Source organism: Serpula lacrymans, assembly GCF_000218685.1.
Source record: "Serpula lacrymans var. lacrymans S7.9 unplaced genomic scaffold SERLAscaffold_12, whole genome shotgun sequence".
NCBI lineage: Eukaryota > Fungi > Basidiomycota > Agaricomycetes > Boletales > Serpulaceae > Serpula > Serpula lacrymans.
The window spans coordinates 744,703-771,537 of record NW_006763301.1 but is presented as its reverse complement, the minus strand read 5'-3'; the positions used below and the strand labels follow the sequence as shown (position 1 = coordinate 771,537).

The following is a 26,835-nucleotide window of genomic DNA, read 5'->3' as shown; positions in this document are numbered from 1 at the left end:
CAGCTGGTAAGTTTGCATATCTCAAATTATATTAATCCCATCTGCTGACATCCTTTCAGAATCCAGCTGTCAGGCCAAAGCACAGGGTGCAGTGCCCGGAGTGCGGCAAGACGGTGCTCAGAGGTGGCCTGGCCCGCCACCTCACCAGCAAAGGGCACAGCAAGTTCAGGCCATACTTGTGCCCAAAGTGTGGTACAGTGTAAGTCTCTTTCTCTCTCTTATTTTGTGCTTATAGTTTATTAACTAACCTTTTTTCAAAATTTCAGCCAGGAGGCCTCCAGGCCAGATGCCCGGGCGAAGCATCTCAAAAGATGCTCGCGGACATTAGGTGCGGCCGGGGGATATATAGTGGATAGTATGGTTTCTTTGGACCACCCATACAGCACTACATCACCCCCAGCCGCCGGGCAACCAGGAACGCCCATTGCCGCCCCCGCCGTTTCCAATTCGGAGACGGATATAGAGGGACAGTCCAGTTCTGGGGAGTTGGAGTACCCCGATTTTGCGTAGGGTACATTACTTTCCAGTAGTTAATTTGTGCTACCGGTGCATTCAGGTATTTCTTCCAGCTCTCTTTTTCTCTGTGTGCACACTTACGAATTGATCACACAGTGTACACCGCCATTCTAATTCATATTCACGTTTAATTTATTTTAAATAATTACACATTATACTTAATTTGTTATGATGTCTTGCTGTTCTTTAATGCACATGTTTTGTTATCCAGCGTCGGCTGATATCTTCCTAGCTTTTCGAGGGATGATTATCATGGTTAGTCTGACAAGTCGGTGACATGTGAGTTAGAGTTGTACCAAAGCACACTTTCTTTTTCCCTTGAATGTTAGTCGCTCTTCTGGCAGCGGTCCAGAGGCACGAACCTGCACATGTTGCTCGAGATACTGAAACCGCGTCCACAAACTTAGGAGGTGCACAGGAAAGCTCCTGCAAATTAACGCGTTATTGAAGACGGAGTGCAAATAGGCATAGACTCACGTTTTCACCCGCATGGCTACTGAGATGTATCTGGACAAGGTTGCAAGAAAGTCGTATGGGTTAGATGAGCAAGCTGAGAAATTACCGAAAGACTGATTCTCAAACTGCTGAGTCGACTAAGCCTTTGCCACAATAGTTGCATTCGTATTTCGATGCCACAGCGAATATAGTTGACGATTCTTGAGCGGAACAATCAATGCTGGACTATGCGTAAGTCGTTGCTTGCGAGCTATTGCATTGACGGTATCTTGAGTTGACATCCCTCTGCCGTCCAATGATTCGAGGACAGGTCCTGGGACGACCATGGAGCCACTACATGAACGAGTAGCACCATGTAGTTGAGAATCAGTGCTGATACCAGATTGAGGATAGTAAACACCATAGGGAGTCTCGTCATGGCATGATTTCGGTAGACGATCGAGAGCGAGTATGCTGCCGCGAGCAGTAGGGGATGGGGGTAAGAATGTGGCCTTTTATAAGCTGGATACTCTAAGTAACTGAAAGTAGAATCGAAATAACCTTTCGCGATGACGGCGATAGACAAGAATGACATGCCTGAGAATCGAGGCCTAGCAAGGTTGCGGCCCAAAGTGAGAGAGTGACCCCGCTCTTGTGGGTTCTTTCACTGGTGTACATGTGGAAGAAAGCGATACGGTCAGAGCGCAAGGTTGCGAGTGAGGGACAGTTCATCTGAAAGACGGAGGCTATGAGTACGGTAAACTCAACGTTAAGCTTACGGCTTGTTTACCTCCAGAAAAATTGTACGGGTGAGACCTGTTCACTTCTAATCTATACTTTACCTTGAGCTACAGCGTCTACAACGAACGCAGATGCTTCGAGACTCCACCTCTCTAGCAGTGCGTGTTTAACCCTGATCATACGTTTGTCGCGAAACTAGGAACGAGTTGGCAGTCGACGTGATGGATGGCTTCGGCATTGTCTTTGACATGTTTGGAGAGTCGTAAGAGTTGTAAACGTCACTCTGGAAAGTGGGCCCAGGAGCATCGAGAGCTGTGTGCTTTTTCTTCTCCATCCGAATACCAGGCGAAGCATCGATTTGCGATACAACATAGAGACGCCGAACGTAGACCCATTCAACCTCAATGGCGTTGTTAACAATCTCTAAGCACTTGACAAGGATCTTCAACTTGTGCGCCCCTCTACACGTTTCCAAAGGTATAGAAATATTTCAACATTCAACGTCGAGGTAGCTGGATTGACCGAGGAGCAGGTTGAAGTACATCCTTGGTCTGGCATTCCCAGCATATGAGATCTCGCGCCTTGAGTTACTGAATGTCTTGTTCAGCTTCGAAACGCGGTGACAGAGTTTGTGCAAAGGGAGATTACTCCAAGGGCCGCAGAAATCAATACAAGCAACAGATTTACTGTGAGCACGAATTTGTTGGAGACTCTCGAAGTGCGTTCTGACATATTGGCTAGGATGTTTGGGAGAAATTTGGTAATATGGGACTGCCAGCTGTAACCGCCTCGTCGAAATATGGAGGTTTAGAGCTTGGCTGCTTGCACCTTACAGTCACTAGGTCAGGTCCAGTAGCGCTTCCGTATATTCGAGTTTAAGTGTGAACCAAATTCATCGGACGCTGCTATCACGGTACATCTTAATAAGCGGCGAGGCATTCGGTCCATTGCCAGTGGCGGACCGATATAAGAGTATGATTGCTTTGCATGGATACTTCAGCGGTATTACACGAAGGAGGGCTACCAGAACTCACTACCATTGAACAACCACTATCCGTCGATCTTGTCTGCTTTCAACTTCATGCTCACAGTCACTCCTGAAATATATGCGCGCGGTATGGTCAATTATTCGTGTAATGTCATGTTGAGCATCTGACTGACCCACTTCCCGACTAGCTCATAGCCAAAATACCAACATTCTTCCCTGAGACAAGATCAGGCAGGTGTTTCTTTTTCTGCGCTAATGCCCATCAGAATGTCTTTTCTTCTGTATCATAGAGATTACACTGGTCATTCATAAGCTACAGGTAATAGAGCAGGCGTATTGGACGAACCTATAACCTTCGACAGATAACCACAAAACGATAGGTTTGAGATTACAGGGTCGGTAGCGAGCGGCACATGACTGCAAGTAACTCGGCAATGCAAGGCGTGAGAAGTTTGTTCATATTTGCGCACACCATGAGCCCGGCAAGGCAATTTCTTTTTGTTGAGCGCTACATACACCTTCCCCTCGGGTGGCGAGACGCTGGGTGAGATATTGACGCTTCCTTCGTAGATGTGTGTGTCGCGCCTGCGATATAGGCAAGGGAAAATGGACGTTCTGCAGATCCTCAAATCCAATTATTAATTAGTATCTTGCAGCAACCGACAGAAATGCGCTGTTAGTGTGTATGTTTCTAATCTTTGTTTGCTTAGGGCATTCATATCCATACCATTGCAAGCGAACCATCGAGCATCGAGGGATGAATCTTGCGTGAGTCGAATTTCCCTTATAATAGCCACACAGTCATCATTGAACCTACACACATCTTATTGGGTCTTAATCCAGATATTCAGATCGATAACGCGAATCAAAGATCATATACGGAATAGAATGGTGGTGTACATTGACTGTACACCGTCGTTCTATTCCGTATTGACTTCACGCCACCCTTCTTTTCCTACTCGAAAAATACACCTACGGTTACTTTGGCTTTCCTCTACCCCATCGTCACCGCGATCGGGAAGAAGAACAAAAATATGTATCTTCCATCGTCCATAGCTTAACTTCCGTAAAATAGATGATAGCAGCATTGTCCCACAGCTTGGAAAATACTATGGTTTCTTTTGAAAAATTATGCCATGTTCAAACGTTTTTGATGTCCTATGCTTTTGTCCTATTACCTCCTTTCCGTTTGTTGTTTCGCGTACTCCAACATCAAGAGTGTATGTAATGAAGGAATATGCAGTATATACCGTAGTCGTATCTTCGTCCCAGCGCCAATGTTTTCATAGTCGTCTCGTTCATGAAAAATCTACTCGAGTTTTATAGCGTTTAGTGACTGTAAACCCATATCTTCATTATGTTGCAATCTTGCATAGTATTCTCTCATGAGATTCCCTTCGTCCGATAGGAACCTAGCTTCGTCGACACCATTATCGGAAAATAACTCCAATTGTCCAATGCTCTCAGATGAGGGCGAGCCAAGAGGAGTAAGCCTCCTATCAAGTGACGTAGATTGATTCGTTAGAGTTGGCGAAGGAGACATGACGGCTGAGGCTGAGGAGCCGCTACTGCAAGAAGAGGAGTTCAATGATTGGCTCCTCATGCTCGTAGGCCACAGTGTCTCCGGAAGATCGTCGAACGCATTTAATAAGCTCTCCGATGAAGATGTGGACGACATGGCTTCTGAGCTGAAAGGAAACAAGTTAATATTATGAGCAACAGGAGAAAATAATAAGACTGCGTACACAAAATCGTAGTCGTCATTTCGAACGCTGCACCAGAGTGCAGGGTTTATATTGGAATCCAAGATAGGGCATTGTATGTATTGATCGAACATGGATACGTATGACGTGAGGAACCCCTCGTCGAGTGCACGAGGGGTAGCTTGAACATCGCTAGTAGATGGCATCAACCTCCCACCACTACTCGTCACAGGGGTTTCAGGCTCGGTGAACTGCCATGTACCACCTGTGGTACTGGCAGAAGTGGACGACGATAGAGCCGGACAATACTGCGAAAATTGGGCTTGAGCACCATGATGCTGGCCTGCATGTAGTGTTTCAGAGACGTCCACGTAGGTAGGCTTTATGGACATTGTTGTAGTTTTTGCTTCCCTTTCCCCCGACCTCTGCTCGTCCTCCGTAGAATTGAAATCCATGACTGTCACATTGGTTCCATGACGCATTCGGCTACAACGTGTTCGTCTAACCTCCTTTAGAGTCGAGTACTCGCATATGAGAGCACGCGCAGCACATCTCTGACATACGGGACGCTCACCAGAGCACTAAGTGTTAGGGTCAGAAACAAGTCGACATTTGATAGTGGTTGTCACATTACCTTAGTTTTCCTTTCTCGACATTTTTCACAAGCGTGCGATGTTCGCTGGCGAGCGGCCGATGGTATGCGCCCAAAAAAGGGGGTAGCAGCGCCTTCTTCAACCAATGAAGTGGACGGCACTCCGAAAGTAAAACGTTCTGGGGCTGCTAGGTGTCTGCCCGAAGAAAAATCCTGACAGTGCCCAGTAACTTGGGGATATTCGTAGTCACGGTTGGGCACTTCGAGTGGTAAAAGAGGCACTGTCGTTAAAGAAGAGGGAAAAGATGCCATGCTAAGGGAGGAAGGGAGGGGGAAAAGATCTCGTGTATCTCGTGTATGGTGGTAGGTGACCAGGAAGCTGCAAATGTTAGCGTTTACAAATTTGAGAGCAGGCCATTAGTCGGACCTACAAACGGCGGCGGTCCAGTCTCACCAACCTAGATAGATGTGGAAATGATCTTCCGTGCCGTTGTAAACCCCAGAGGTTCTGGCGCCACTGGGCAATGTGGCGTCTCTCGATCATGGCCACTGTCCTATGAGATATGACGGCAAGTACTGTGTTCGATCAGTGATAAAAGGAAATGCTTATTGCATAGGGGCGATCGTCTTGGGGCTGGGGCTAGATGCCACACCCATCAGTCAATTTTGCGATTCCCTCGGGTCACTAGCCCGGGCCGTGAGCACCTGCCAGTGGCCCGAGATTGCCAAAGAGCATCATACCCCTTCGATCAACTCAACTACTTTGCTCATAGGTCATTCGTCAATCTCGAATTCGCATACATTTGATCGATAAATGTTGAAATTGATCGGCGGCACCTAAGAGGTTCCTTTCATAAGTTATGAAATTGAGTTTTGAAAGCACTCACCTCTGTGCACCCTCTCAAAGGCACAGTCCGTATAACATGTTCAGTAGATATTCTATAGACATAATTTGAATTACCTAAGCTTTAAATTGTTCGTTAAATTCTCTTCCGATAAGCATACGCCTAATTTCTTGCGTCCCAGCACCAACAGTATACAGTCGCGAGTCACGAAGGATCCTCCCCATAGGATATTCTACAATAAACAGAAGGAAGGTTTCATATAAAGAAGAAAAATGCAACGTAAGGAGTTTCCTACCGTTGATATAGCCGTTACCGCCTAGACACTGCATTCCCTCAAGCGCAACCTCTACAGCTTTCTCAGTCGAGTAGAGAATAGCTCCAGCACAGTCCTAGATGAGGGTATCAACAAGTTATAACGTGCCTTGAACAACGACGCATATACGCACCCTGCGACTAATATGGCCCTGGTCACATGCTCGCGCAACAGCATAGACATAAGATCGACTGGCACCAATACTCGTATACATGTCGGCGATTTTTCCTAACAACCTGTATGAGGAGAATTGAACTCATTTTCGCTAAAACACTAACCTTGCATCAATTGAAATGTACCAATAGGAGCATCAAACTGCTTCCTATCATGAACGTACTCAACGGCATAGTCGAAAGCAGCTTGCATTAAGCTGTGAAAGCATGAGCGACATGTCGAAAATCAATTGGAGGATATACACAGACCCTAGGGGGCCTCCACTCAGCACGAGGCGCTCTAGGTCAAGACCAGACATAAGGACTGCGGCACCCCTGTTCACCTGCCCAAGAACATTTTCTAGACGCAAAAGAAGGCCTGAGAGCAAAATTGGGCGTAGAAATAAGTGACCGACCTTCTGGGACCTCGCAATTTTCAAAGAGCAGTTCACAAGTGTCGCTGCCTCTCATGCCGAACTTGTCTAATTTCTGGTGGGTTGAGAAACCCCTGTAAGTATTCTCGATGATGAATGCTGTGATGCCCTTGGAACCCTTTTCAGGAGCAGTTTTAGCATATACGACAAGTGTTGAGGCAGTCGGTCCATTGGTGATCCTATATAATGTATAATTGTTTTGGGTCGATGCTTCAGGGTGTATTTCGCGAAAGAAAGCTACATACCAGAACTTGTTGCCATTGAGTAACCACCCTCCGTCGATCTTGTCTGCTTTCAACTTCATGCTCACAACATCACTCCTAGGATATATGCGCAGTATGGTCAATTATTCGTATAATGCCATGTCCAGCATCCGACTGACCCACTTCCCGGCTCGCTCATAGCCAAACTACCAACCTTCTTCCCTGAGACAAGGTCGGGCAGGTATTTCTCCTTCTGCGCGTCCGTTCCATGACGATGAATTTGGTTCACACACAAATTCGAGTGGGCACCATACGAAAGTGCTACTGAACCCGACGCCCGCGATAATTCTTCCATAGCGAGTGTGTGGTGGAAATAACCAAGCTCTAGACCTCCGTATTTCGACGAGACAGTTACACCTAGTAGTCCCATGTTTCCAAGTTTCTCCCATACATCCTGGTCAACATGTCAGAAAACACTTCGAGAGTATTTTCCAATAGACGCGTGCTCACAGAAGGAAAATTATTGCTTCTATCAATCTCTGCGGCCCTTGGGGCAATCTCCCTCTGCGCGAACTCTGTCACTGCATTTCGAAACTAAACCAGACATGTGTAATTCAGACGCGAGCTCTCTACAGCGTTGGGAGTGTCAGGCTAAGAACGTACTTCAGCCTGCTCCTCGGTCAATCCTGCTACCTCAACGTTGTAAGTTGAAACATTTCTACGGCTTTGCAGACGCGTAGAGGGGCGTATATGCTTGAAGGTCCTTGTAAAGTACTTAGAGAAAGCTAGCGACACCATTGAGTTCGGTTAAAGGGATGTAGTGTGAGGTCAAGTATAGTAGGTTCAAGTTGGAAACGAACAGACCTCACCATGGGTGTTTGGTCACGGTCGGAACATAATCGTGAGTTCTGGCGCACAGACATGTAAGCAACAGAACATATGCTCACGTGGCTGATGTGAATATATATTGTGTCTCATAGAATCGCAACACAGTCAGGCAATGTGTGAGACTTTTACTTTTATTCAACTTGAGCTCTCCAATGTCCACCACCACAGTTGATCCCAAGACACTCCACAAAAGCCATTTTGCCAGACATAGACCCCATCGCCCGCCATACTATGCAGAGCGATTACCCGGGAGACTTTTAATTTGTCTCGCACCGCTGTTCTCCGTGACTTGAAGGTCTCAAGCTTCCGTTCAACAATGAAACGGCTCTAACATCGAACCCGCCAGGTCTGAAAATCTCGAAGAAGTCAGTCAGAGGTATCATTTTCCACGTTAACTGGCCAACATTTGTCTTAGAACGAACAGAAGAGGATGGGATCAACTGCTGTAGATAGCATCAGTACTTCCGAATCACAATGGCGCTCTTGTACTCACGCTCTTATCTGGCGGTGTCAATTATGGTTATGGGAATGAAGTTACCTTTCTGGCCCTCGTCGACAATGCCTCCCAAAGCGACAGTGTGACCATTGCTTTTACAGTCTTCGAGGAACGTTCTATTCGCTAACTCGTAATATTCAGAGTCGGTATATCAGGGGAAAACTCACTTGGCTTTGGTGAATTGATCCTTGTTTTGAACAGCACCAAGAGCTGTTTCTGGGTCCATACCGTTGTCAACTCGTATCGTTTTCGCAAATACAAGCCCTTAGATGACAGGAAGCGGAAAATATATTCCAGGCAGTATGAGAGTACGTATGCGAGTAACCTAACTAGCCAGAAATCTGTCGTGGCATACTTTAGCCTCAGCTGCATGTGTATAAAAATCGGTAATATTTTTATCTAGTTTCTCCCACTTCTCCAGCCGAATCATGCTCTTCGGATCCATGTCAATCACAGTGACTGAAGCTGACGTTGTGCCACTTTTATCGGGTCGAAGAACGATAGAGCAGTCTTTGAAGGTGGCAGAAAGCATATATGCCATCAAGTAGCTCTTGAGGTTCGCTACATTGGGCAGCGAGTGATTCCATGTCTTGAAAACGGATGTATAGATATCGATAAAGTCCTCCCACTCAGTTAACGAGGGGTCATCCGTATCAAAACCAAGAGCAGGTGCGAGGACACTCGATGGTAATGACAGATCAGCCTTCGAGCGGAACCATAGCTTCGACAGTCCTTCGATGTCAAGGGGATCTAGAGTCCGTTGTAGTCGAGAAAGAACGCGTAGAATATCACTGTCGAGAAGTATACGGAGGACAGTGGATGTGAATGCATCCCTTAGGTGCGATGAACTGGCATAAGACTCTGAAACATGTAGAACGTCTGCAAGGATCCTAGATGAATCAGCCTGAAAAATCACATCTTTAGTACAATAAAAAGAAAGTACGCTCAGACGAACATCCGATGGCTTAAGCAAACTACCGTGGACAAAGATTCGGAGGTTATTCAGCGAGCCGTCACTTTTGATCCAAGCGTCCCAAAGGTCGTGAATGGCCCTGGTTATCCGATCCTCTTCGCCAGAATATAGATCCAGAGGGCAATACGCAGAAATGGGGGCAACATTTTTCGTACTTCTGAAGTAGTTGTGCATGCAGAATCTACACGTTGTTCTCTTTATTGTGATAGTAGCGGAAGATAGATGCGCTGGGCAAGGTAAAAACGCCCATTTTGGCTAGTCCAGACGTTACGAGACTGTGATTGTACAGGAAAATAATGATATGCTTACCTTAATCTCGATAGCCAAATCTACATTTCCGACTAGATCAGTGGCGAGAATACCTTTCCTTTTAGTCAGATCAAGGCCGTCCTTATGTCTTCTTGCAGGAGGTCGATCCATATTTCGTAAATTTGACAAGCTTTGAAGCCAGTTCGTATCCAACAAAACAGTCTTCAGACGTGGTAAATGTTCTTCAGAAATCACTCTCGCAACGATCCTCTCTTGGAAGGAAATGATAAAATCATCAAGCTCCTCAACGTCGTCCAGAGACCGTTGTGGCAGGTCCGGTACGGTACTCTTCCGCAGCCTCAAAACCATCCTATTGAATATACCTGGAGGACCTGTGTATGAAAAAACCATGGTCGCCCCTCCTTCTGCAACATATTTCCAGTCTCCAGGTCGAGTATCCGTGATATGAAGCCTTTGGTGTTCCTTCATAATGTTTGATATAAGGCAACGATGATCGTGTCGGGGAGTCAAACTAGTCAAATCTGGCAGACTCGGATTAAAAACTTTAGATCTATAGATCAATCATTGACCCACATTATGGAACCTTGTCTTTCCCGAGCTTTTGGCTTTGTCGCTTATTATTCCAGTTTCTAACCACTGTGTCTTCGCTAAGCCATAAAATGATCCACTCTTGCAAGTTCGAGCCAAGATGCTGTGGATGTTCGCTTTGATGATTACCAGAGATCCGAAGAGGAGGTGAAGATACCCAGCTGAGTGGTGGAGGTAAATAGGTGACTGCTAATTTGATTACATAGAACGAGTTGGATTTGCTGAAAGTACCGGGCTCTAAGGGAATAATTATCTCAAGGACTCAGACATGTGTAGAGACAAGACTTGCAGTGTGGACCATGGGGCTGTGTCACGGCTGCTGTCTGGCGGAGGGAACTTGAAGCGAGCTGAGTGGCTCGCCGACGCTGCTTTGGCCATCCATGAGAGAACAATGGCTGAGCCACCAGGGTCAAAGCGTCTCTCGTCCACATCTTATTGATCTCAGTCCAAGCACGGAGGTCAGAAAACCCTTCTTGACCCTCTCCCCCAACCTTCTCCTCTACTTCATCCATCTCCACCATGCGTTCTCCTGCACAAACTTCTGGCAAAAAGGGCAAAAAAACCAGTATCACTAAACATCCCGCTCGCAATCCGAAGAAGGCTAGCCTAGGTCAGCCAAAGAATCACAATAAGCCGGTGTCCCAGGGCATAGGATGTGTAAACGCTCAGGTAAGGCATGTCCAGATTTCCAGAAACACAGAAACTAACTCATTTGGAAAACAGAGCGCTAAATATCATTTGAATTCGCTGCAAGGTGCAGGCACTGCAACGCCAGTTCATCTCATAGATCCACGCCCCCCGCCGTTATCTCTGAAAGACTTGGAATGTCTGTCGACACTAGGTATACATCATACCTCATATTATCACGCTTGGTTCTCAACCACCTTTTCTAACAGGTCAAGGAGCCTTCGGTAGTGTCCTTCTGACACGCGTACGCCGTCGGGAGCCAGCCAACGTCTTGGATAAACCAGGCTCCCTATTCGCCGTGAAGGTTTTCACGAAAGAGAGTATGCGTGATTTTGACAGGGTATGTCGTTCCATTTTATTGAATCCTCGCGCAAACGTTTTAAACAATTGCATCTTACTTAGCAATCCCCCGAAGACACCCACAGCGAAAGAGGCCGCCTTTCAGAGCTTCCTTGGAGTCCTTGGATTAGCGGAGTCGTCGCAACTTTTCACGACGAACTTAATCTCTACCTCGCGCTAGAGTTGACCCCCTGTGGAACTTTCCACGACTTGCTTGTCAAGCAAGGCCCGTTCAATGCGTCCACCGCACGTTTCTATTACGCCAACATCGTTTGCGGATTATCTTTCTTGCACGATCATGGCATCGTACATCGTGATCTGAAACCAGGCAACATACTACTGGGCTCAGACGGCTATCTTCGGTTAGCAGATTTTGGATACGCTAAAGAAGAAGACTACGAGTCGCCAGGATGGGCTATGATAGGTACACCCGTCTACATGGCGCCAGAAGTGCTCCAGTGGCAAGCAATGACTGGACGAGGTATTGATTGGTGGGCAAGTGGTGTTATACTATACGAGATGGTCGTAAAGAAATTGGTAAGTCCCCCTTTTCTGTTGATTAGATGCATCGCGGACATGACTGAGCGCTGACCTTTACACATTGTTTCCGCAGCCGTTCTATGCCAAAGTTGACACTCGCATCTTCAAGAGAATAGAGAGCGGCAAATACAAGTGGCCCAGGCACCTGCGCGTCGGCGGCTCTCTCAAATCACTGGTCGCCGGGCTCCTGACGTTTGAAGCCGCAGAACGTCTCGGCACTTATGGAGCATGGGACATTATGAATCATGCCTGGCTTAGAAATATCAACTGGGATACCATGTTCAGACGGCAATACCTTGTATGTGCATTCTTTGTCCTGAATTTCCGGTTTTACTGATGGATGTTATTATGTAGGCTCCATACATTCCTCGAGAACCGTCTCACGACCAGATTTGGCTAAAGAATCCCTTGCCAGAACAGCATACCGTTCCCGGCCTCCATGTTGTGCGCCCGCCCGTTCACAGACAGCACGACTTGCGGCTTCCAAAAAAGAGACCTGATTACTAGTAGATTTGCCTGTGACAGGCCACATATCTTATTGTCCAGACTCTACATTGATCTTACTTGTATTTTTACGCTATCACCATCATCTGATCCCCATAACTTCTGTGGTCGCATAATTTGATTTAGGTCTCCTTGTCACATCAGGGGTAACCACTTAAGTACTTCACTAAGACTGTTATTCCGCCTCCATGAGGCGGTTCACGTTAACCACAGCCTGTTTATATCCTTCCTTCCAGCACTCCACATGTTTCTTCGTAGAAGAAGTCACCCAAACAAGTCTCTTGATCTCTTGACCTGCCTATGAAGAGACAATTTGAAAAACCCTGATCTTCCCGGCCAGTTCCGTGGCCAAATCTGCTATCGTCCTTTTGTTTTCTTGTAGTTCTGTGATTGCTTTGGTGATCATTCTTGTTCCATGCCGTCCCGCCAAGCGCAGTCTACAGGCTCCGATTCCGATGGCATCTCGACACTCGACGACGTGAAAGAACATTCATCCTGCCTCGACGTAGGTAATTATTATGCCAGATCCTGAGAAGCTCCAGAGGATGAACGCACGAACTCCTCAACCATCCGCGTGAGACTGATAGTATTTCGAACAATTGCGTGTGTGCGTACATAGTATGTTCTGATATGCTACTATATCCATGGTTTCCTTTACTGCTATAGTTATCGTTACTGGAACACAACCCTCGTATCCATCTGCAAGACCCATGTATCTCTAAGGTGATGCATAATATGACAATAGTGAACCGAGTAGATGCTGCGTAGGTGACAGAAATGTCCGTAATGCCCTGCTGTACACCTTGGAATATACAAGAAAAAATGAAACTTGAGGTACCAAGCCCCCATAAACAAATGGATTTGATATAATAAAGATAAGTCGAACAGCAATGCAATGCGAGTGGTGGTGGATGTCGTCGACGACAATGGAAGATAGGGAAGATTAGGCTGTACATGCCCGATATGGCGGTCCACAGGTAACGCCTGACAAGGGCCGAATGGTCCGTGTCCGTCCTCGCTCAAAGTCTTCAATTGCTTCCATATCAGAGTCGTCGTCGCGGGAACTTTGTGTCGAATAGCCGTCGTCGTCGTCGTCGTCGTCATCTTCGTCGTCGAGGTCTTCATCATCAGAATCGTCGTCATATGAATCACAATTGTGTAGGTTGCGCGCTGGTAATATCCAGTTGCCATACCAGCGACCAAGGAAAATCTTGATCTCTGTTGGCAGACCGAGGTATTCGACATTACGAGCGAGACCCTCCCAGTGAACTATGCCACGGTTTAGGCAGTCCTCGATGTGATTTGTGCGTCCAAAGTACATCCAGTGGAACAAAAGGTGGATCGAGGATGGATCGGGTATTGGGAGAAAGAGGACGGGATGCGAAGGTGGTGATGGTAGAAGACGGGGAAGACGATTTGCGGGAACATGAAAAGGTGCAGAAGCACGTCTTGGAGATTCCGGAGATGACGACGAGGAAGATGGTACGGTTGTGTTGATTAGATCGAGTGGTGATGCGCCACTAAAGAGGCCTCTCAAAAATGTGGACTGAGCTGAGAGATAGTCAACGTGAAGCTGATGAAAATATATCAGAAAACATGTACATAAAGGAGGGTAGACGATGCGCACCTTGAGTGTGATACGAGGAACTGGTTGAATGACTGGTTCTGTGGCACGTCTTCCTGAGCCGGTAGGGTCATGCTCGGCTCTCAACGATTCACTTGAAGACACATCGGAAGGGGGATGGAGGGGGGAACCGGAAGGTGGTGATGCTCGTCCTCGATAATTAGGGACAGGTATAACTGTCAAGGAAAGAGAGTTAGACGGGATAGATAACGTAACAGCGTCATCGACGTCGTACTGATAGTGCAGTCCGCCGTCTCCGGCTTGTTCCAGTAAAGGGAAGCCAGATTGCGAAGCTGATCGACAATATACTCAACGGGGACGTCTGCCAGGTTTGAAGGAGGGAACGGTCTGGGAAGGAAAGATGGCGAGGAGGAGGAGGATGAGGAGGACGAGTTAGAGGATGGCTGGACTCCAGGGGCAAAATCCATGGATGGACGCTTTAAGGGATACTTATGATCCCGAGGAGGGCCGCAACGATGGTGAGAGTAAGGATGATGAAGGCGAAGGTTTTTAATACCCTGCGGTATCCCAGGGCTATTGTCTAGGGACATATCTGTTTTGGCTACGAGGACAGGCCAGCGGTTAGTTAGTATCCCAATAAGGTAGGCGTGGCCCAGCGGAAGGGCGGGGAAAGAGCGAGTGTTGAAAGAAAGGGGACAAAGGCAACCAAAGACGAGAGTAAGCCAATGGTAACTGTGGGGGCTGTAACACGCCAGTCAGCAGAACATAAAACAGACATAGGACCTTTTATTCTCTTTTGGCGGAGACCCAGGTGGGATACCGAAAGAACTTTTTTTTTTTTTCAGTGATCGGTCAGATGATGAGTGGCCAAAACCGACCTTGTACATTGTGGGGCAGCAATATACTCGGGTTCGGACTGACACTAGTTCACGTAACCTATGCTATGGAAGAGAGAAATGCAGTGTCATTAGATCATTGAGGGATAACGTACGAGAGCAAAGAGAGGATAGCTTACCCAAAAGCTCTTTTGTTCAGCTGCGGTGCTTTCCGGATACGCAGGTATGATAGCAGTACTAGGCTCTTTCTCAGCCTTATTGTCTCGGAACCTCGTGCCAAACATTCTTTGCTTCTTGAATGGACGGATGAGTCTCCTCTAAATCCATCCAGCCGAACTCAAACCTCACGAATGCCCAACTCCCCGTTTGATCCCCACATACAGCCCGTGAACGAGAAAAAGATTTTAAGCTCTTAATAATCAATACTGTGTTATAAGGTCAATCAGAGAACAAGGTTACTTGTGGGCCTGAATGTCTTAGATCTATATCATATCTTCTTCCGTTTAAGGCCGTTCATTTGGTCATCTTAATCTTGTGAGCTGCAGGAAATTGTGGCACAGATGGCTCAAACACGGAACGTATACGAGTCTGCGTTGTGTTTATTCCCGACCTCAGCGTTTTCCGCTCCTCGTATCTCAGCAACATGCATGGAGATCTCGTACCTGAGCCATTTGACATGTGGGCCACGCATTCAACAATAGCAACTGACCGACATATTACACCGAGGGTTCATTGATGATGTACTAAAATGGGAGTCTGAATGAGAAATGACATAACCAAAAACTGCTCACAATGGACAAAATCCTCATAGCACTCCCACATACGCAGTGTAGCTTGTGGGTGTCTGTGTAGCATACTACGCGTCGCGACGCGAAGGTGAGAAAATGATGAGATAGAAGTTAATCAGAATGATGCGGCTACTGCTGTCAATAATAACACCTGACGTCTGCACTGTTCACTGCTCGGCGGAACCGTCAAAAGGGGGCGGGGGCCAAATAGAGAAGTTACTGGTAGTGTGAGCGCAGAAGCCGATGCTGACATGCCGGATCAAGTCCAAGCTGTAGAGATGACTCAAATCCAAGTCAACAAGCATAACATGCGAAGCCCATCGAGTAACATACCGTACAGTAACCCTAGCCGACCTTGGCGAGAACAGCGCCTCACCAGCGCAGGAGCAGAGAAGGCAGAACTGGGAAGCGCGACCCATATGGCGCGCAAACTCCATACCATTGTACGCCAAGTTATTACACCACAGCGCAGTATGTCGTCGTAAACGATGTCCTGATACTCAGCCTCCTCGGTAAACATCTTCGATCCGCTGCTAGAATGGAACGCGACAATGCTGGACACGCCAGACAATCTGTATGCATATATGCGGTGATCTCCACACGCTGTCGAGGCTGTCTCTTAAGCTTAGCCTACAATGTTCCAGTTTAGAAAGAAGACAATTGATACAGTTCGTGTAATTCAAAATGTTTGAATGTGGCAGTTACGGAACAAAAAGGCTTCCGAGACTGTCGCACGTTTGGCCATCCCCGAGAATCCTGGTCCGTGCGCGCCTCATCGGCTCCGCAGACGCACTGCGTTCAACCATGACCTCGCCCGTCACCGATAATGAAATATTCGAGATAAATCCCTACGAATCTCAATCAAGCTTGACACCAACTGAAGCAGACGTGCTCTGGGAATATGCAAAGCTCTCTCAGCATGTGAAGGACGTGAGTGTGTTAGACAAGGGCGTTTAGGTCTTGTTATATCTAATCTGAAACGCATTAGTTGACGGCACGAACGCGCCAGTTGAGCGAAGGTCCGGACGAAAATCTCCTTGCACGCCTGAGAGTGCTGGAAAGGAAGATGGGGCTTGTTTTGACCTTGGTATGCTCCTTGTCATGTTGACCAATCTTCCGTCCATCGCTCACGCCGATAATAGTTCAAAGCATCTGTCTGGGGTGTCATCAACGAACAACCCGCCGGAGAGTCACCAGGGGACTATGCGGACACAACAGCAGACACCACCCTTCGCCGATAGCAGTCTGTATAGGAGACAGCATGTTATACTAGTACTAGTATTATTACACATATACCACTGTATCTTTACATATCGAAGGCATCCCTCAGACTTCTTTCTCAGATACGCATTCCCCCAAGACGTCCAGCAAGCCCACCTGTACTGACAGCGCTAACATTCCACACAACAAGTTTCCCGTCGACACCAGACGTGCTCACGCGAGCCACAGACCCGTCAGAACTGTATTCGTACGGCCTCACGCTTGTGATCGTGTTCTGATGCACAGTCAGAAGTTCCGTGTCCCCCGCTGTGTCCGCATTGTGTCCACGCGAGTCGGCATTTCTAAACGTATTGAATGCTGCACTGTTCAAGCGCCCCACAGGTCCTGAACGCGCAGTGCCTGCCTTGGCACCACCTGTCGTCGTGTCATCGAGGCTCCCTACGGCTGCCCAGCCACCCTCGGAGCCGGAGAACACAATAGGTTGACAATCGTGACCTGCGGCAACTATCATGTCTTCCGCTGTCCATGTAAGGGTCACATACGGGAGGGTGTTGATCCTGATGCAGTAGACGGCAGGACCACTGGGATATACGACCGTGATAGAGCTATCGTGGCCTAAGAAACTTGACAATGAGAACACACTTATCCACCAATTATGAATATATATGCGTACCAGCAAAAGCAAGAACGTCGCCAGAAGGAGAGAAGCCAACTGCGTGCACCCATCCACCAGCAGGGCTGCTATATTCACCGCAGATGGTGTTGAAAGGCAGCTTTTCACCCCAAACAGACGCAGCTGGCCTGATAATTTCAGATCAGTCTATATCAATACCTATCATAGCAATCCTGTGACAAACCTTTTGTCGACGTCTTTGATGTAAGCAGAGAAGACGCGAGCTTTCATGTCTGCACTGCCAGCAGCCAGTAGTACATTGTTGGGGTGCCAGTCGACCGAGAGTACAGTCGACCTGATGGGCTTCTTCAAGAGCCTAGCAACCCACCAGTTATTCTCGGAATCAAAAGAGCAGACTGCAATCGCCCTAATGAAAGGAATATAACCTTGGTCATCAAGCCCGCCTTGCACATCGATAATGGACAGGCATATATGCGCTCAAAACTAAGAAACAATAGCTTACCGAGCACCACTGGCAACAGCAAACTTATCTTCGTTCGGACTCCAACGGACGAACGTAGCAGCCCTGTTAATCCGCAACAGCACCAAGGTCGGCTTCCAGACCATTTTACCGGTTTGAGGATCTGGGCTCTGCTGCCACACATATGCATTGCGATCTTGCGATGCTGTAACGATACGGTTCGAGTTCGGAGCCCAATCGATGGAAGTGATAGTTTTATCGTGCTAGAATAGATAGAACATTCCGAATTCAGGTCCTGTGGTACATCTTACTTGCGGAAACACACACCTCGGAGAGTGTCTCCGTCACCTGCCATTCCTTGCCACGGCGATCATATATTTGTACATCGTTATCGTTCAGACTCACAGCGACCTCTTTTCAAGGTGATTGCCAATGATAAGTGAGGAATTCCTGCGAGATAAAATGCGATGCCACTCACGACTGCGGTCCGCATTGAAGGAATGGCAGGAAATGGGCGATTTAGCGATTGAATAAACTTCTGGGGCAGACATTATTTCAGATTTACTGCTTGAGTAGTTATTCGTTGCAGAGGACGGACAGTCTACTACTGCAATGCAAAGTGGTAATGGTCGTGGTTATGGTTATGTTTAGAGAAATGAGCCCTTCCGGTTTGTTCCCATATTGGCTGCGGGCCGGGAAACTGCCGGGAGCTGCCCTATCAGCATCGCGGACTCGAAATCTTCTCATTTGCACTATAGGACCACTGTTATTATCTCGAACTACTGACAGAACTCAAGCTTATCTACCCAAGCAAATGTATCCACGCAAATTCACATCCATAGTCAGTAGAGTGGCGTAACTCTAACCCCAAGAAATAATAGGTAATACATATAGTGCTCTAGTCCGTGTATGCAGAGCTTGTGTGTTACTAGCAGCGTGCAGGATAGCAAATTGTAGGTTAGTCCATCATGTGCAACCAACGCAATAGAAAATATAAAAAATTGGAAATTTAGTCCCACCGAGCTCGCCGAGTTTGATAAGTCTTTATGTACGATGCCTCTAGCGCTAACGCATCGCTGATTTGCCCAGATAGTGTCCCGATTTAAACTGCCCCAGAAGATTGTCCCGGTTTTTGAGAGCCTTCGCCATTACTACCACTCTCGTTCGTATCATCTTTACGCATCTGCTTCGCCCAGCGCAAGCCGCACGCGTTACAGAGCGTCTTCGGGCCTTGTGGACCCTAAAAAAAATGGTGTTTGGTCGTAAAAATATAGGCGACGCATGGCAATGATGAACAACTGTACCTTACGCCATTCTGGAGAATCCGTCCGTCCACATGTCACACAGACATATTGGTCTGATGAATGTACTTTTTTGAACTAAAGCCGTTTCATCGATGCGGCGAAGTAAAAATGATGTCTTCTGAAGGAGATTGCCGTTACGCACCTTTTTTCTCTTCAAGCCTTCCTCAGAAGTCTCCTCGTCAACCGAGGAAGGAAGGACCGCAGGCGTAAAATAACCAGTGTATGCAAGAGCGTTCATCGGCTCGAAGGTATCTCCAAGACTGTGAGGCTTTATATTTTCGTATGAAGACATATTACGATGGATAGGATAGTAGGATGTGTTCGGATCCGGGTGCTGGGAGGTTGAAGGGATCGAATTTACTATTGTCATCGATTCTGTGGTAGGCATCGAGTTCATGCCGTATACGCTCGCCGAATTCGAGTTTGAGGGAACAATGGACGAGGAACCAGACGGAACGCGTATGCGTAATTCAGCCAGACGCTGCTGTAAGCGCTCGTTCTCAATCTTGAGCTCGAGAAACGTGTTTAGCCTTGTGACCACATTAGTAACCTAGTAACCAAACAAGATATGCGTTAGCCGGCTCGGGGCTTACATGGCGGTGTTGCGACTGGGGTAAGGCTTTGCTACAGCAAAGAAGCAGCGACAGTCCACCTCATCGTCGACATAATGAGGGTACCCTTGCAGCTCAAAGAGCACTTCTTTCGGTGGCGGGCGATAATCTGAATTTTGGGGTAGATGATTTTTGCACTTGAGTCGAACATAACACGTGAGTTCACTTCTCATACGCAGCGACTCGTCAAAGTTATTTCGAAACGCGTGCTGATCATCAGCTATAAGTGATCGGGGTCAACTATATGATAGCGATGACGAAGAGAAATGTACTCGCCGTGAATAAAGTCGGCGAGGTCATGGTCAATGAGCTCGATGTCGCGCCAACCTAGCAGTTCTGTGACACCTGTTCCGCAAAAAAGAATGACACGAGAGGAAGATAAGACGAGTATGATAGCCTCTGAGAGCTCATTAATTAATATGTCGGCCCAGCGTTTTCGCTTTGTAAAATCAAATGCGGGCTGGGACCTCTGATACGATGGCCCCGCTGCAGAGGATAATTGACCCAGCGACATCGCTCCGCGAACAAGGGGGATTAGCTAGATTGACCAGTTACAGCGGCAGTCTATAAAGTATACAGGCTATGACGTGTGGGGAGTGGAGCACAGAGCCGGCGGCTGATGTAATCGGAATATATAACGATTTGCTGGAGACCGCGGGGATCGAACCCAGAAGCACAATACGCCGCGCCAGGACCCCGGATAGTCCCTAGGGAACCCAGATGCACATCCGGACACCAAACAATTCTGAAGGCCAATTCACCCAGATTTCAGTCCAGACATGGGCTGAGACTTGGCCATTTCGAGGCAAGGGACAAGTATCGTATCAATGGTGTAATGGTTATAGTCTATTTACAACGTATGTTTTCATCCCAATAACATGGGTTCGATTCGGTGGAATGGAGTTTACATTGAACCAGAATCAAATCAGCCTCATCTAATCAATATATGAGTGATGGAGGTTATATGATTCAGAAGTGAGCTGTTAAATCACGTCCTACAGATCTAGCTGATGTTTTCTTTTGAAAAGTGATTACTATATATACAAAGGGAAAGGGCGGCGGGAAAAATGGAAAGCACAGTGCAGTCACCAGCGTTGAATCTGTTGATGCCATCTCTGCCATTTCTTATGTGGCTGGCTGCTCAGATTTTCCAACGGCATTTTCGCGAGCAATTCTACTCTATCCCTGATGCCACTGCCGCTTTCCAATGCCACCAATTCTTACTCCTTCCATCAACAGCTTTCCTGACTGTTCTTTCCGCTCCACCACGAAAGATTCCAACTGCAATTTGGCCTCATATCAAACTCTTAGGACGGCTGGGGCACAGATCACAGAAGCAAACAAGGGCAAAGGAGATGCTAGTCAGCCAGAAGTGGTCGACAATGATAATTAGGGTTTTACTATACAAATAAATGCTCGCAACAGCTTTTTTTTACATGTTCAAAAGCAATTTTTATGAGATTTTTTTGAACCCAGATCGTGCATCCGGACAAATTTCTGGACTTCAAGCAAACCTGCTGAACCCAGAGTCTGGTCCAGACAGATTTACACTTGCAAGGTTTGAAAATTGTCTGGACACCACCAACATTCTGGCAATCTGGGTTCCCTAGGAACTATCCGGGGTCCTGCCGCGCCATGTCATCCCCACTGTCCCACATTTATATTCAAGCCCTTGCGGCAATGCTGGAATAGCGTAGAAGACTCCTTGGAGCGAATACGAACACAATAGATGCAGAGGAAAGCAAGATAATAATAACATGCACAAGTTAAACCCTAAAAACAACAACAGGGTCCCCTAAATAAATCTACAGCAGAAACAATTTACAAACGAGAAACAAATCCTCAAATACGGCGACGGACCTTGTCAACATAGTACCCTCACCCTAAGTTATCTCTATATTCTAGTAATTTGTAGATAAAAAATCCAGCCATATAGATCCCATTAGATCACGCAGTAGCCCCCATCCACACGTATTTCTGCACCAGTCATGAACCGAGAAGCATCACTGGCCAAGAAAACAATGGCGCCCTGTACCAATACTGTGAACAAATAATAACAATTAGTCATAACGCTGTACTCACAGCCAAGTCCTCGGGTTCACCCATCTGTAAAGCGACAAGTTAGGATCATGACACTAAACACAGCTACGGTGATCCATACCTTGCCCATTGGAGTCAAACTCTCCCATGTTTTCTGTTCGAATGTAATCAGCACGAGCCAAGATGAACAGAAGGGCGCATGACTCGCCTTGAGATCTTGGTCATGCGCCAAAATAGTTTTGGTAAGCTTGGTTAACATGTAACCGGGACTAGATAACACGTGTCATTATCAACGATATATTCGTAGCGCTAACAGAAAACACACACCTCAATGTGTTCACACGAACACCCTTTTTGGCCCACTCCACACCAAGACTAGATGCCATGTGTCGAACAGCTACATTTCAGGTATTCGATTAAGAACGAGATGTAAAAGGCAACAGGTTCAAATATATATACATACCGGCCTTGGAAGCATTGTAGGGGGTTTGCGGCTATTTCCGAGAACGGATCAAGTGTCAGCTTGATTTCCCCCACCTTTAATTAGCGTTACACGAACCTGGGGAATATTCACTACCTGTCAACATTAGGCAGTTCATCAGTTTCATTACTCCACAGCTAAAACAGTAACAACGCACACTAGCACTCATACTGGAGACAAGCGTGATGCTTCCACCGCCTTGGGGTATCATGTTCCGTGCTGCTTCCCGAGCAGTAAAAAATGCTCCGTGGACATTGATGTCATACAAACGCTTTATCCGGTCGAAGGGGTAACTAAGCGACACGTTGTGAGTGGAGCGTCAAGAATCACTCATCAGATGTTCTTACTCGAAAGCGGAATAGTTCTCCACGATACCTGCGCAACAAGGGAGAGATGAGCTCGTGACGCAGCATATACGCAATACCTAATGGGCGCACCAGCAGAGGCAACAACAGAATCAATCCTCCCGAAATTGTCCATAACTGATTCAAAGGCTTTCTGTACAGAGAGTTCCGAAGAAACATCACATCCTAGGCCAATGACATTAAGGTCTTCTGGCTTCAAGTCGCTGTTAACTTGGGGTGATCTTCAGTAACGCGTTGTGACCTTGCGGAAGGAAGTGACTGACCGCACGCGGCTGCCACCAGCTCCGCGGCCGCAACTTGAGCTTCACTTTCCTTCAGGTCCAGGATGGCCAATGATGAACATCCTCTATGATTAGTATACTCCAGTCAGATAAGCCGTTCATGTGAGATGAGAGGTGAGACGAACGATTGGATGAATGCACGGCAGAACTCATTGCCTAGACCACGAGCAGCACCAGTAACGAGGCAGACCTGCATGAAAACGCGTCAGCATACAGTTTATTCCACGATCAACGAAAATTTTACCTTTCCGTCGAGAGAGAACGAAGGCAAGACTCTTGGTTGGCGTTTCACTGCAGCTGTGCTCTCGAATCTCGCTTGAATTAAGGATGGACGTGCGATAGATAGAGAACGAGACCCGATGGGCAGAGCGCGAGTGAAAAAGCTCATGGTGGTGAGGATGATGGGAGTGGTAGAAGAGGGAGAAAAGGTTGAGAAAGAAATTTAAAGTCCACAGCGGACGCCTAGGCTTGCCATAACGCCCGGACCGATGCATATCGGTTACGTAAATCTGAGAAATGCGGGGAACATATAAATAAAATATTAGCGCCAGTTACACGCGAATTCCTTAGCCTGGCTTTAGTTCCGGTGTACCTTCCCTGCCCCGTCTCATAGACAGGGCCACATTTGTATACGGTTATGTCTGGCCAATACGAGGCTGCCAATGCATCTCGGGCTCCAAGCGAGGGAATTTGATTCTCTTAGCGCTGAAAATTTACCGCCAATGGCACGGAGGGCCTCAGGGTAAGTGTCATCGGCCCCGGCCAAGAAGCTCTTCCGAACGGCGACCATCCAATCATTTACTCAGCGGCGTCAATGGTGGTGCGCACGAGGCAGTAGCGTCCTGGCTATGATCCGAATATGTATTGCATTAGGTTGTAAACATGCATATGTGACCTGTATCCACTACGAGATATAAAACATACCAAAAAGGCGAGATACTATATAATAAACTAAGGAGAGTGAGGGTGGGAGGGTATCATCGAATATCTATGTCACCTCTCCAGCGGGATTCAAGACATACTGATAAAAAGAGCAGTACCACAAAAATGACGTGAATCAAGAAAGGCATGTATTCAGCCGATAAAGGATGCGAGTGGATAAAGTGCGGAAGGTGGGACGATGATGTATCTGTGTGGGGTAAAGGCTTGCGTAAATGAGAACGTCAGAGGCACGCGAACTTCGATTTCCGTTTTTGTAGTTCCTCCATTCGGGTGTCGAGTTGCGCACGTGCGCGCTCCTTCGCTCTCCGTTCCTCGTCGAGGCGCGATTCAAGAGATTGTTTTTCTTCAGCAATAGATCTTCGAACTGTGACAACTTCTCGCTTCGCTTCCTGGAGCTCACCCCGAAGACCGTCAATGGTGTTGCTGAGTGAATCTCTTTCCCGCGCAAGCTCCGTTGCCTGCATACGTGCTTTGCGAACTAGTTAAGCAAAAATAGCCGTCAGCACGCACTCCATGTCACGAGATTACACACATACGATTTTTCTCAGAGTCACCCAGTGACGTCTCCAATGTACTGACTAAATCCATGTGAGCCTGTAGGTCGCTCTCACAATGTGTCAATTGTTTATTGAGCGTTTTTATCATGACCTCTTGCTCGCTGAGGTGTTTCGCTTGTTCTTCGATCCTCGCTGCTATAGCCTTGGCTTCAGCAGTTGTCCCACCTTGACCATTTGGCGAGCAGATAGAAGTAGCAGGAGACTCGAGCTGCGAGTCCTTGGATGAGGTAGACGACATGAGTATTGAAGACTGAGTGGATATACTAAATTGAGACTCCGCGTTCGAAGGTGCGGCTGCTTTGGGGGCTGGTGGAGGAGGAATGGAAGGAGGGGGTGTGGGTGGGGGCAGTTTGCTTGTCGCCATAGTATTTCCTCGAGCAAATGATGTAGAGCGGTCAGGCCTTGAAACCTGGTTATCTTGAACGACTGAGTTGCGAGACACCTGAGCCTGCAAGTCACGTAAGAAAGTCTCCTGCTTCGTCTTTTCAGCTTGGAGAGAATCCTTTTCATCCTTGACTCGCTGCAAGTTCTCCTGCATTTCAGCCAGGATGGAACGATGTTTTTCGAGTTCGTCTACAAGCGATTCACGCTTTGAGGCTTCTTGGATAAGTTTAGACTGTTCGGAAGAGGTCTTGTCCAGCTCAGCCCTGAGTGAGGCATTTGCAGCTTGGAGTTCTTCCTTCTCCGCACGAACGCTTATCAACTCTCTCTCCATACTGCCTATGGCGATGTTCTTTTCATCCAGCATTTGCTCCTGGTTTTGTCGAGCTGCAATTGACTCTTTTGCAGAAGACTTGTGAGATTCAAGTTCCTGGGTAAGTACCTCGCGATCTTTACGAATAACTTCAAGCTCTACCAAGTGCTGTTGCTCAAGGGTCTTATGAGACTCTAGCTGCTGCGTAAGCGTTTCTTGCTCTTTACGCAAGGTATCGAGCTCCTGTAGATGGTTCTGCTGCACGGCTCCTTGGGACTCGAGCTGCTGAGTGAGAGATTCTCGGTCTTTGCGCAAGGCGTCGAGCTCTAGTAAGTGGGTCTGCTGCGAAGCTTCATGAGACTCGATCTTCTGGGCCAGCGTTTCTCGGTCTTTTCGCAGAGTGTCGAGCTCTATCAGGTGGTTCTGCACTGAAGTCTCATGGGACTCGAGCTTCTGTGCTAATGTCTCCCGGTCTTTCCGTAACGTGTCGAGCTCCGACAAATGATCTTGCCGAGATGTCTCGTGAGACTCAAGTTTCTGTACCAGTGCTACTCGGTCTTCACGCAAGGAATCAAGCTCCAATGAATGTTTCTGTTCCAGCGCAGCAATATTGGAAGCTGAAATTTCTCGTTCTTCCGCCAGAAGATGTTCGCTCTTGATTTTGTCCGCCTCTGCAGCTGACTTGTACGTTTCCAGTTCCTGTCGTAGCAGATCGCGATCCTTGAGCAAGGTGCTGCGCTCTTCGGTATGTATCTGCTCCATTTCAGCAATTGTCGTCCCCAGTCTTTCACGCTCCTCTGTACCGTGACGTTCGGTCGACTGTCGGAACTCTTCTAATTCTTCGCGGTGCTGCTCCTGAGCCGCAAGGAGTGCCGCTTGAACCTCAGCCAGAACAGATGCGTGTTCCGTCCTTAGCTTGGAAACTTCTTCTACATGAGACTCCAGGAGCGAAGACCGTTCTTCTTCTGCTTTAATCTCCGCATCTCTGAGATGAGCTTCATGGCCAGCTTTCAATTGATCAATCTGTTCTTGATGAAGATGATTAGCAGCCTTCAGTGCCAAATCATGCTGTGCATGTAGTGACTGCATCGCTGCATCATGTTCTTCACGTGCTTTGGAGGATGCGACAATAGATTCTTCTTCGATACGTTTCAGGGCCAGCGCATGCCTCTCAACTTCCATCTCGGACTCCTCCTTCAGACGATCAAGCGAAGCAGCATGCTCAGACTTGAGATGCTCTCGCCTTGACCTATAGTCCTCTTCCTTGCTGGCAAGAACGCGGGCATGGTCGGTCTTTAGTTTATCAATGTCTTCAGCGAATGCAGCCTCTTTTCTGGAGATAGCAGCGGCGTGTTCTTCCTGAAGTCCTTGCAAAGCAACGTCACGAGAAGATTGGGATTCGGAGAGAGAACAGTCCCGAGCCTTTTCTGCCATTCGCAACTCACTCGCATGATCTTCACGCAAGCGCTGCAACGTAGCGTTTGAATCGGCAACTTGCTTCTGCAGAGCCTCTGTATGGTCGATCCGAAGTTTGGTAAGAGCATTATAATATTCCTCCTCGGTGTGTTGAAGTATTGCAGAAGCTTCCTCGTCCTTTTTCTTCAAAGCGTCTTCATGCTCCGCACCAACTCGGTTAAGAGTCTCCTGGTGTTCGCTCTTTGTGCGCTCAAGGATCTCAGTAGCCTCTTCTACGTGTCGCTGGATCTGCTTTTCGTAGTCCCCTTTGAGATCACCGAATGCCTCCTTATGCTCCTGGTGAGCCTTTTCGAGCCCAGCGGACGCTGCCGAAAGTTCATCACGAAGGGCGTTGGTAGATGTTTCGTGGTCCT

General features: G+C 47.5%; 11 protein-coding genes across 11 annotated transcripts; 3 read left to right on the top strand and 8 right to left on the bottom strand.

Annotated features, from left to right (window-relative positions):
* Positions 1 to 681: 681 nt before the first annotated feature.
* SERLADRAFT_475966 (uncharacterized protein) lies at positions 682 to 1,564 on the bottom strand (the record flags this gene model as incomplete). Its single annotated transcript, XM_007322057.1, has 2 exons — positions 682 to 942; positions 994 to 1,564. One exon carries the CDS (start codon positions 1,544 to 1,546, stop codon positions 1,223 to 1,225), a length of 324 nt encoding a protein of 107 aa, XP_007322119.1.
* A 2,191-nt stretch (positions 1,565 to 3,755) lies between these two features.
* SERLADRAFT_398553 (uncharacterized protein) lies at positions 3,756 to 5,246 on the bottom strand (the record flags this gene model as incomplete). The annotated part of the gene is made up of 3 exons (XM_007322056.1): positions 3,756 to 4,368; positions 4,426 to 4,964; positions 5,018 to 5,246. The coding sequence occupies 2 exons, from the start codon at positions 4,836 to 4,838 to the stop codon at positions 3,990 to 3,992; spliced, it is 792 nt and encodes a 263-aa protein (XP_007322118.1).
* A 634-nt stretch (positions 5,247 to 5,880) lies between these two features.
* Positions 5,881 to 7,807, bottom strand: SERLADRAFT_398549 (uncharacterized protein; the record flags this gene model as incomplete). Its single annotated transcript, XM_007322055.1, has 10 exons — positions 5,881 to 6,052; positions 6,116 to 6,209; positions 6,267 to 6,361; positions 6,412 to 6,503; positions 6,556 to 6,646; positions 6,702 to 6,898; positions 6,965 to 7,039; positions 7,102 to 7,376; positions 7,433 to 7,516; positions 7,586 to 7,807. The coding sequence occupies 10 exons, from the start codon at positions 7,718 to 7,720 to the stop codon at positions 5,937 to 5,939; spliced, it is 1,254 nt and encodes a 417-aa protein (XP_007322117.1).
* Positions 7,808 to 8,575: 768 nt separating this feature from the next.
* On the bottom strand, positions 8,576 to 10,429 carry SERLADRAFT_475955 (uncharacterized protein; the record flags this gene model as incomplete). The annotated part of the gene is made up of 4 exons (XM_007322054.1): positions 8,576 to 9,210; positions 9,262 to 9,534; positions 9,589 to 10,070; positions 10,123 to 10,429. 3 exons carry the CDS (start codon positions 10,015 to 10,017, stop codon positions 8,632 to 8,634), a joined length of 1,281 nt encoding a protein of 426 aa, XP_007322116.1.
* Positions 10,430 to 10,542: 113 nt separating this feature from the next.
* Positions 10,543 to 12,357, top strand: SERLADRAFT_475953 (uncharacterized protein; the record flags this gene model as incomplete). Its single annotated transcript, XM_007322053.1, has 6 exons — positions 10,543 to 10,806; positions 10,861 to 10,978; positions 11,034 to 11,164; positions 11,227 to 11,700; positions 11,777 to 12,001; positions 12,058 to 12,357. The coding sequence occupies 6 exons, from the start codon at positions 10,657 to 10,659 to the stop codon at positions 12,208 to 12,210; spliced, it is 1,251 nt and encodes a 416-aa protein (XP_007322115.1).
* Positions 12,358 to 15,508: 3,151 nt separating this feature from the next.
* SERLADRAFT_398538 (uncharacterized protein) lies at positions 15,509 to 15,920 on the top strand (the record flags this gene model as incomplete). Its single annotated transcript, XM_007322052.1, is given in 2 exon segments — positions 15,509 to 15,599; positions 15,615 to 15,920. 1 exon segment carries the CDS (start codon positions 15,668 to 15,670, stop codon positions 15,899 to 15,901), a length of 234 nt encoding a protein of 77 aa, XP_007322114.1.
* A 300-nt stretch (positions 15,921 to 16,220) lies between these two features.
* SERLADRAFT_372954 (uncharacterized protein) lies at positions 16,221 to 16,657 on the top strand (the record flags this gene model as incomplete). Its single annotated transcript, XM_007322051.1, has 3 exons — positions 16,221 to 16,346; positions 16,405 to 16,503; positions 16,559 to 16,657. The coding sequence occupies 3 exons, from the start codon at positions 16,221 to 16,223 to the stop codon at positions 16,655 to 16,657; spliced, it is 324 nt and encodes a 107-aa protein (XP_007322113.1).
* Positions 16,658 to 18,282, bottom strand: SERLADRAFT_417535 (uncharacterized protein; the record flags this gene model as incomplete). Its single annotated transcript, XM_007322050.1, has 6 exons — positions 16,658 to 17,252; positions 17,311 to 17,438; positions 17,495 to 17,677; positions 17,774 to 17,994; positions 18,059 to 18,144; positions 18,210 to 18,282. The coding sequence occupies 6 exons, from the start codon at positions 18,280 to 18,282 to the stop codon at positions 16,756 to 16,758; spliced, it is 1,188 nt and encodes a 395-aa protein (XP_007322112.1).
* A 199-nt stretch (positions 18,283 to 18,481) lies between these two features.
* Positions 18,482 to 20,244, bottom strand: wc2 (white collar 2 type of transcription factor; the record flags this gene model as incomplete). The annotated part of the gene is made up of 5 exons (XM_007322049.1): positions 18,482 to 18,971; positions 19,036 to 19,110; positions 19,178 to 19,565; positions 19,629 to 19,866; positions 19,923 to 20,244. The coding sequence occupies 5 exons, from the start codon at positions 20,158 to 20,160 to the stop codon at positions 18,834 to 18,836; spliced, it is 1,077 nt and encodes a 358-aa protein (XP_007322111.1).
* Positions 20,245 to 20,996: 752 nt separating this feature from the next.
* SERLADRAFT_475937 (uncharacterized protein) lies at positions 20,997 to 23,222 on the bottom strand (the record flags this gene model as incomplete). Its single annotated transcript, XM_007322048.1, has 14 exons — positions 20,997 to 21,451; positions 21,507 to 21,675; positions 21,729 to 21,752; positions 21,808 to 21,840; positions 21,895 to 21,955; positions 22,014 to 22,083; positions 22,150 to 22,180; positions 22,246 to 22,263; positions 22,325 to 22,460; positions 22,515 to 22,542; positions 22,605 to 22,742; positions 22,796 to 22,878; positions 22,939 to 23,003; positions 23,058 to 23,222. 13 exons carry the CDS (start codon positions 23,199 to 23,201, stop codon positions 21,589 to 21,591), a joined length of 918 nt encoding a protein of 305 aa, XP_007322110.1.
* A 422-nt stretch (positions 23,223 to 23,644) lies between these two features.
* On the bottom strand, positions 23,645 to 24,595 carry SERLADRAFT_398524 (uncharacterized protein; the record flags this gene model as incomplete). The annotated part of the gene is made up of 2 exons (XM_007322047.1): positions 23,645 to 24,233; positions 24,292 to 24,595. The coding sequence occupies 2 exons, from the start codon at positions 24,548 to 24,550 to the stop codon at positions 23,977 to 23,979; spliced, it is 516 nt and encodes a 171-aa protein (XP_007322109.1).
* Positions 24,596 to 26,835: the final 2,240 nt, after the last annotated feature.